The sequence below is a fragment of the Papaver somniferum genome, unplaced genomic scaffold (assembly GCF_003573695.1).
Source record: "Papaver somniferum cultivar HN1 unplaced genomic scaffold, ASM357369v1 unplaced-scaffold_15, whole genome shotgun sequence".
NCBI classification, from domain to species: Eukaryota; Viridiplantae; Streptophyta; class Magnoliopsida; order Ranunculales; family Papaveraceae; genus Papaver; species Papaver somniferum.
In genome coordinates, this window is record NW_020624376.1 from 1,527,698 (window position 1) to 1,536,159 (window position 8,462).

General features: G+C 35.8%; 1 protein-coding gene across 1 annotated transcript; it reads left to right on the forward strand.

Moving 5' to 3' along the window:
• Positions 1-1,837: 1,837 nt before the first annotated feature.
• Positions 1,838-4,334, forward strand: LOC113335535 (AP2-like ethylene-responsive transcription factor AIL1). The gene is made up of 7 exons (XM_026581568.1): positions 1,838-2,604; positions 2,714-2,722; positions 2,821-2,909; positions 2,986-3,059; positions 3,157-3,207; positions 3,359-3,435; positions 3,706-4,334. The coding sequence occupies exons 1-7, from the start codon at positions 1,998-2,000 to the stop codon at positions 4,284-4,286; spliced, it is 1,488 nt and encodes a 495-aa protein (XP_026437353.1). The 5' UTR covers positions 1,838-1,997; the 3' UTR covers positions 4,287-4,334.
• The last annotated feature ends 4,128 nt before the right edge of the window (positions 4,335-8,462 follow it).

An 8,462-nucleotide genomic window follows, 5' to 3' on the forward strand; every position in this document is an offset into this window, starting at 1 on the left:
TATAGATTTGGCTGCTAGATTAATCAAAAAGTGTTGCAGTTTAAAAAAAAAAGAAATGTTATTTATTTGTTAACACTAGGTCTCCTCTAACAATTACTCGCATGTTGACTAGTAGCGAGATAGTTGCGCTGAATGGTTCAGCGCAACCAAAATTACCTTTTCGTGGAATGGTTCAACGCATCTAGATTTATTTTATGATCTGATGGCTGAGATGGTTGGAGCTGAACCATTCGGCGCAACCTAAATCTACTTTTAATTGAATGATTCAGCGCATCTAATATGCTAGATTAGAACTACCACAGGACTTAGAGCTTCTCCAATGAAATGTATGTGAAGATAAATGTCTAAGTCCACATAGGATAGACATTCATTTTCCCTAAAAATCTTCTCCAATCCAAATTTTTAAATCAATGTGAAGATGACATGGCTTAATTTTTGTTAGACATTGTGGAGGTGAATGTCAAGTTTTAGACATTCACCTCCACAATGTCAAGCTATTCTAGTAAACTTTTGCTTCCTAAAATTAATTCTAATATATTAAATAGTGTTGTGTAATAAAATCTAAAATTTACTAAAAATAAAAAATACATTTAATTCATAAAAAATCACCAACAACAACATTAGAGATGAAATATTTTGTCCCTAAATTTAATGAAAAATTGGAATGAGGATGTCTTATTTGGATTGCCACTTAGAAAACACACAAACCACCGTTGGAGAAGCTCTTAGAAGGTTACCCTAACTACTAATCTAACTACTACATTAGCACACCTAGGGAACTAATGTATCCCCACGATACTTGTTACTAGCTTACTACCACAAGACGGTTTTACATTTGCACAAGTTATGCCATTTGGACTTTCGGTTTTTACAAAGTGAATTTTTACTAGATTTTCCTCATCGATTTTTCTTTTTTACATGTTCTCACGGATGGTTATACAGTTTTTCAGTACTGCTAGCTGCAGCTGCAGCTGCATAAGTCGGCAAAAGCAAAAGAAACAATAAAAAAACACGAGAGAATAAGAAACAAACAGAAGGTTATAAATTTTGCATCTCTCCCTTTTCCTTTTCTTCTTTCCCTTTCTCACTCTAAACGCTCTGCAAAACACAGGTGAGGAACAAATTTCAAGAAACAAACCATTCCTAAACTTAACTACACGATATATATCTTCCTTCTTGGAGTAGACAACATCATCCACAAATCTAAACACCATATGATGATGATTATGGTTTCATAACAAGTTCATTCATTTGGTTGTTTAGCACTACTATCTAGTTTTTCACTGTTCTTGGTTTTTGTTCTTTTAACTTCTCTTCTAGAGCTTTATAACAGCTCAGAACCCAAGAGAAAAAAAAGAAGATTGTTTTTGGTTACTGTGATTTTTGGGTGTTGTGAGATAAACCATCTGATTCCGTTGTTTAACTACTATCACAACTGTTTCAAGTATCATGAGTAATTGTAACTGGTTGGGTTTTTCACTGTCGAGTATTGAGGATGGTTTTGGTGGCGGTGGTGGTGTTGAAGATGATCAAGGTGGAAGTAATGGAGGTGATAATGGAAGTTTTTCTTCTCATAATCATCATGACCATATTTCCGTCATGCCTTTGCGTTCTGATGGTTCTCTTTGTATTGTTGATGATACTTTTGTTAGACATTCAGCCAATTCTTCAGGTATATCTTAACTCTTTCTGTCTCTAGAGCTCTCTTCTTCTTCTTCTTCTTCTTCTTCTTCTTCTTCTCCAATACCATGTCTCTCTAATTGTTGTTTGTTGTACCACTGCCATTATTAGGCTGGACATATGAGAACAATACAATGTCTACTACATCAACTACAACAGAAGGAGATGAAGCTGGAGGACCAAAACTTGAAGATTTCTTAGGAAGTTATTCAAACTCAACTGATCACCAAACCAATGATGTTTATAACTATCATCATCAGCAGCAGCAGCATGATCAAAACCAACAAGCATACACTGACAATGGGTGTAGAATCAACATGAACATACCTCCACCAACTTCAACTTTCATGAGTACTACTACAAGTCATGAGAATCATCATCAGCAAGAAGGACATATAGATGATAATATCACGAACCCATATCTGAACTACAATGTTCAACAACACTACAATATCAACTCAAACTCTAACACTAATACCATGTATCATCATCATCAAGTTCCTCTTGAAAATGCAACTTCAATCTCAGGGTTTAAGAATTGGTTGAGACAAGGTGCACCATTTCCAAATGACAAGTCTTTAATTATAGTTGATCCTATCAACACCCACAACCCTATGCATCAAAACTCATCACTTTCTCTATCTATGAACCCTGTTTCATCAGAACCTATTAATCCTAATGGTAATGCATTATGTGTTCAACAACAACAACAACAACAATCGGCATCAACTAGGAAACGTTCAACAGTTGGAAAAAACGGTGGTGTTGTTAGAGAACCAGTTCCTAGAAAATCACTTGATACGTTTGGCCAAAGAACTTCTCAATACCGTGGTGTTACCAGACATAGATGGACAGGAAGATATGAAGCTCATTTGTGGGATAATAGTTGTAGAAAAGAAGGTCAAACCAGAAAAGGAAGACAAGGTATATAAACAATCACTTGATATTTATTTACTTTTTTATATATTTTTTTGCTCTTACTAATTTTTGTTTATTTTGTGTGTTCAAATTCAATGGCCATGACTGTGAACAGTTTATCTTGGTAAGTTCCAAATCCATTACTGTTGCTGTAATCTTTTACTGTATTGTTGTTGTAATAAGATTCTAAGAACATTGTAATGTGTGCAAACTTGTAATCAGGTGGATATGATAAGGAGGATAAAGCAGCAAAGGCCTATGATTTAGCTGCGTTGAAGTATTGGGGTCCTACTACTCATATCAATTTTCCAGTATGTAGTAGTAATTCTTTTTTTTAGTTCTTGAGTTTTGATTTCATTGTGTATTTATTTTTGCGTAATTTGTCAGCTAACTGTGTATGAGAAAGAACTTGAAGAAATGAAGCACATGAATAGACAGGAATTTGTTGCCAGCTTAAGAAGGTAGAAAGATTTTTCTTTAGTCATTGGCATGAGTTAGAGACTTAATTGGCGCAAGATTTTTTCTTTGTATTGATTGAGAAAATTGTTAATGATGCAGAAAAAGCAGTGGTTTTTCAAGGGGTGCATCAATGTACAGAGGAGTGACTAGGTCTGGTGGTTATAATAATGATGCAATAATTATGTACAAAAAACATTCAATTCTTTTAATAAAGTCAACATTATTTTTTTGTCAATTCCCATAACAGTATTTATGTTGCTCTCTTTAAATGTTTTGATTTTGGTGATGAATGTTGATGCAGACACCATCAACATGGAAGATGGCAAGCTAGAATTGGGAGGGTTGCAGGCAACAAGGACTTGTATCTTGGAACTTTCAGTAAGGCTCAGTAATTCCCTCTTCTCTAGATTTCTTTTTATTCCTTGAGCTTTTTGGTCTTTTGAGATTCTAAATCTTGTACCTTTTTTACTTCTTCTTCATGGGGTTGTTCAAATTTCCATTGAAGTTTGATTATGACATTAATATCTAGTCCTATCGTGTTGTTGAAGTCATGGTTAGATTTAATTGTGCTAATGAAGACTAGTAGTAATTAACCATATACGTGTATAGGTCGATCAATTATTGATTGTTGGGTTTAATTGTATGTAGGTACACAAGAGGAAGCAGCCGAGGCTTACGATATTGCTGCCATAAAGTTCCGAGGTGTAAGTGCAGTGACAAATTTTGATATCAGTAAGTACGACGTTAAACGTATATGTGCAAGTTCAACTCTAATTGGTGGTGATCTTGCAAAACGTCCATCGCCTCAGAACTCATCGTCTGTTGCTGCCATTGAAAATGATTCAGTTGTGGTTCCTAATTTGGCTATTGCAATTGCTGAGCAACCAAGTGATGAATTTGCAACTATAATGTGGTCAAGCAGCTCTTCTGAAGAACAGAATCAGATACCAATTGAACCCAATTCTTCAGTTCGTTCCATGAGCATGAGTAACCAAAACTCGTCGAACCAAGCTAGTCCTAAAAGCAGTTCAGTTGTTTCGCAAAGTGATCAGTATGATCATACAATGGGTGGAGGAGATTATTCATCTCAGTTTACAATGAACTCAGCAGCTGAAAGCGGCCCTACTAGTGTTGATCAAGTCTCGGCCAATTGGACTACAGCGGGACGGGAATCGCCTAACATATCAGTTCATCATCAGTTGCCAATGTTTGCATTATGGAATGAGTGAAGTACTGGGGGTTTTGGGGGCACGTTCTTTAGGTTAGCAAGTCAATAGGTGGGGTGTTGGTGGTATAGAATGTGAAGGTGGTATTGTTAGCACAAGCAAGAAGACAGTAGAATGTAGTAGTAGCAGTAGTAGAAATTGGAGGACGGAATTCTAACAATAGCAAGCGAATTTTTTGTTTTAACTTTTTTTGATGCGAAAATGTTTCAACTTTTTTGGTGCTTGCTGCTTACACTTGCATTAAGAAGGTAGCTATCTTAGTATGTTTAATTAGATTGCAACTTATGACATCTTTCCCAGAATGGTTCTTCCGTTCATCAGGACGCTAATTAATTAAACTCAATGTTGCATGTTGTATGAAGTGATGTGGATTATATATGTAGCTGATTTGGTCCAGAAACTAACACCCTCAATCCTCATGCATTTGTTCTATTTTGCGACTGTGAGCAAGACAAAGGGTCGTAAAAAATGGCTCATGGCAGCCTCTTAGCAGCTCCCACAGTTGATCTCATTGAGGATAAAATTTTATCCACTTGAACCAAAGAACATCTCTTCAGATTTCAAACATATAGTTGATAGAAGTAAAAACTAAAGAGTCGTAAATATCCTTGAATATGCTAATATACGCTGATTGTCCTAATGATATGCCATCAGACCATCCCATCCCATCCTTATGTACACTGGGTAGTACCTTGCAACAGGAAAAACAACTAGCAAGTAAGGACAAGAGACTAGATAGATACAGATATACGGTAAAAGTCAAAAAGATAGGAAAGAATGAATGAAATAAGAGAGAGGGGAGTGCATGCATGCCTTAGTCTGCGTGCCCCTTCTTTTCTTTCTAGCTTTAGCTCTTCTGTCTGTCTCTGTATACAGCAAACACAAGTCACAGTCCACAAATTCAACCTCTCTGCACTCCCTACTCTTATAGGATTCATAGCTGTATTATCTCCTGTATTATATTTTCTCATTTCTTATTTCAGTCTCATTAAGTAAACTCAATGTCTGTTGGAGTGCAATCAAGACCTCAGATTTATTGGCCTTCTTGTTTATAACAATGGGAGGTTTTAAATCTGACAGATATAGGTGTTAACAATGCATGACCAAATTTCAGTTTCAAACGGATGAGCAAAGCAGCGTTAAACAATGTTTTAAACAGGCAACATTGCTAACAGGGGTTATCAAATTGCTGAAGACTCGGGAGAGTGTCAAAATACATATAGGACAAAATAGTTATTGTGTTTGGGTTGGTAACTGGTGCACTTCCACACAAATTGACACCCATTAACAGCCTTGTAAACAAGTGCTAATTTTTTTTTTTCCTTTCCGAGAGGAAAGATAAGGAAGAAGAAAGAATTAAATTAAATGAAGACACCTATATGTATATACAGTACTACGTGTTGTTGCCGTAACCGTACACAGAAAGGATTTAGTGTGTGTATTTTTTTAACAGAAAGAAAATTTAGTGATGGATTCGATTTTATTATTCAGTAATATAAATTCTGGTGGCAGTGCTGAATCTGCTGATGGATGAATAATGGATGAGTAAATGTTGCATGCAGAAAGTAGCAATAAAGATCTTTATTAAGACAAGATACTTCATGCAGAGTCATTTCTCTATCAACTCTCTCTTTTCTTTCCCTGGTCTGTCATCCTATCTATCCATTCCATCCTTCTAACACAACAATAAGTAGCTTCATCACTGTAGGGGTTGAAATGTCTCTCTCTCTAGCTAGAGTTTTGTTGTATGCATGTAAGAACAGTTTATCCTTCTTTAGATCTTGTCAACTTCCTGCATATTTGCCATGTTTGGCATCTTTTTTTACCAGAATTGACTGAAGATGTTCCACCCCGGACAAACAGCTAGGGCTGAACATGGTTTCGGTTTTTCGCTGGAACCGGATCAAACCAGACCAATTAGAAAGAAACCAAACCGAACCATTTCCTAATGGATTAGTTACGGTGTAGAAAATGGAAAACCGATAGTGTTGGTTTTGGTTTGGTTTGACCTCTAAAACCGAACCAAAAACCATTGAAAAACCGATCAATTTTTAAACTTAATTTCTACCGTTGATTTACAAGTATTAAATTCTACCCATTGATTTAGAGGATAAATAAAATCCCTAAATCTAATATTTCATTATGATACTCTCCCTCTTTCTCTTTCTCCTTCTCTCAGTCGTCTCCCTTCTCCACCCCCAACTACAGCCGCTGCTACTCGACTTTTTTCTTCCCGTCTTCCTTCTTTTTTATTTGTCAATAACTAAATTAAGATATATTATATATCTTCTTTTGTCTCTAGAATTGGAGTAGGCTTTAACTATTCTTGATATTTTTTTTATTTTATTTTTATCTGTAAATTTGTGTAAACCAGTACTATCGGCAACTATGATTTTTATATCTGTAAATTTTTTTTTTTTTTTTTGGTTTTACATAATTATTGGTTAACCAAAAACCACTGGGACAAACCGAAACCAACTGGAATCATTTGGAAACCGAACCAATGGTTAATGGATTGGTTTGGTTTAGATTTTTAGAAACCAATAATATTGGTTTCGGTTTTGGTTTGACTAAGAACCGAACCAAAACCGACCATGAACAGCCTTACAAACAGCTGTTGCCTGTTGGTTATTAACTGCCTGAAAAAAAAAATATCTTAAAACCCAAATCTTTGGTGGTGCTAGTTGGTATATATTATATGTACAGTATCTCAAAAATTATTCCATACATCCACAGTAGGAAGAGGGTTCCATTTTATTGTTCTAAGTACCAAGTGGCAAATGACATTTTTGTGAAGCAAGAAAAACAAAAAAAAATTGGTTCAGGCTTCTGAGAACTACGTTCGCTCCAATAGAAGCAGAAACACTTGGGCTTGTAATTTCTAAACCAGCTTCAAAGACAAGGACGAATATAAGAGTGATAAAATGAAATTTATTGTCCATGAACAAACAGTAAACAAATTTTTTTTATTCATTTTACGAAAATAGACGTAAATAGATTTAGAGAACAAGTTTACAACTAACCTAGTTGGCACTGCTAGCTAGATAATAACACTTTCCTAGCTTATGTCTACTAGTTTTGATTGATAGTAATGTTTCAAAATCTCAAACACATTTAACAACATTTAATGATGATAATCATACTACAAAAAGTTTAAGGTATGATCAATAATGGTTATGTGATGAGCAGCAGCAATCAAAACAGTGTATGTAGGCTGACCAAACTTGACCGTGACCCATACTTTGTCATTTATTTGTCTCTCAATTTCCAACACCTCTCCTCCTCCTCCCATATATACAAAAACCGTACGTACAATCCATGATTTGTGGACCCCGAGATTCCTCCACAATTCATTCATTGCTCACCACCTTTAATCTTTTTCACCAAAATGTAACATTGCTTTCATTTGTTCCATACTGTTTTTGGTGCCAAAAATGGGGGTTTTAGAGGTCCCAATCCCTTTGTTTCTTTCTAGGAGATCGTGAAGAAGAGTGAATCATGATGGGTCACAGCAAAGAGAGGAGAGGACGACAGTCTTACTTCACAAGCAAAGAGGAAGAGAAGAGTAGTGAAAGCATATTAAAAAGGACTACTGCTATGACTGTCTTGATGAGAGGAGGGGAGATATTTAGGAGGCCTGCCTGTCCAAAAGACTGTTACAACTTGAACCAGTAGTGACTTGAATCAGGCCAAAGCCAAACATGCATTGCCTCTAGGGGTGTCAACGGGTCCGGGTCCTCCCGGATATCACTAGACCCGGACCCTATTTATAAAGGTCGGGTCCGGTTCCTAACGGTTCCGGGTCCGGTTCTTAAACTTATGGACCCAGAACCGGACCCGTTTAAATACCCGGGTACCCGTCGGTTCCGGGTACCCATTGGATCTAAAGAAAACTATTTAAAAAATCTCAAAAACTTAATATATTTCTCTTTTTAGTTTGGATTTAAGTAATTTTTATAAAAAATTATTATTATTTCTTATGAATGTATTAAATAAAGATTAAATGTAAGAGAAAAAATTTAAATGAGTAAAATATCAAAGCTAAAACTAGAAAAAATACTTACAATTTTGCTAAAAACATGAATAAAAGAATGAATAAACGGGTATCCGGTATCCACGGATACCCAATGGGTATTACCCGTTTGGACCCGTTTAAATTCGGGTCCAATCGGGTAATTA

Bases quoted from the DNA above. Each gene is read 5' to 3' on its own strand.
- LOC113335535 (XM_026581568.1), top strand. From the start codon at position 1,998: ATGAACATACCTCCACCAACTTCAACTTTCATGAGTACTACTACAAGT. The intron at 3,060-3,156 runs GTAGAAAGATTT...TTAATGATGCAG, and splicing joins TTTGTTGCCAGCTTAAGAAG to AAAAAGCAGTGGTTTTTCAA. The intron at 3,436-3,705 runs GTAAGGCTCAGT...AATTGTATGTAG, and splicing joins CTTGTATCTTGGAACTTTCA to GTACACAAGAGGAAGCAGCC.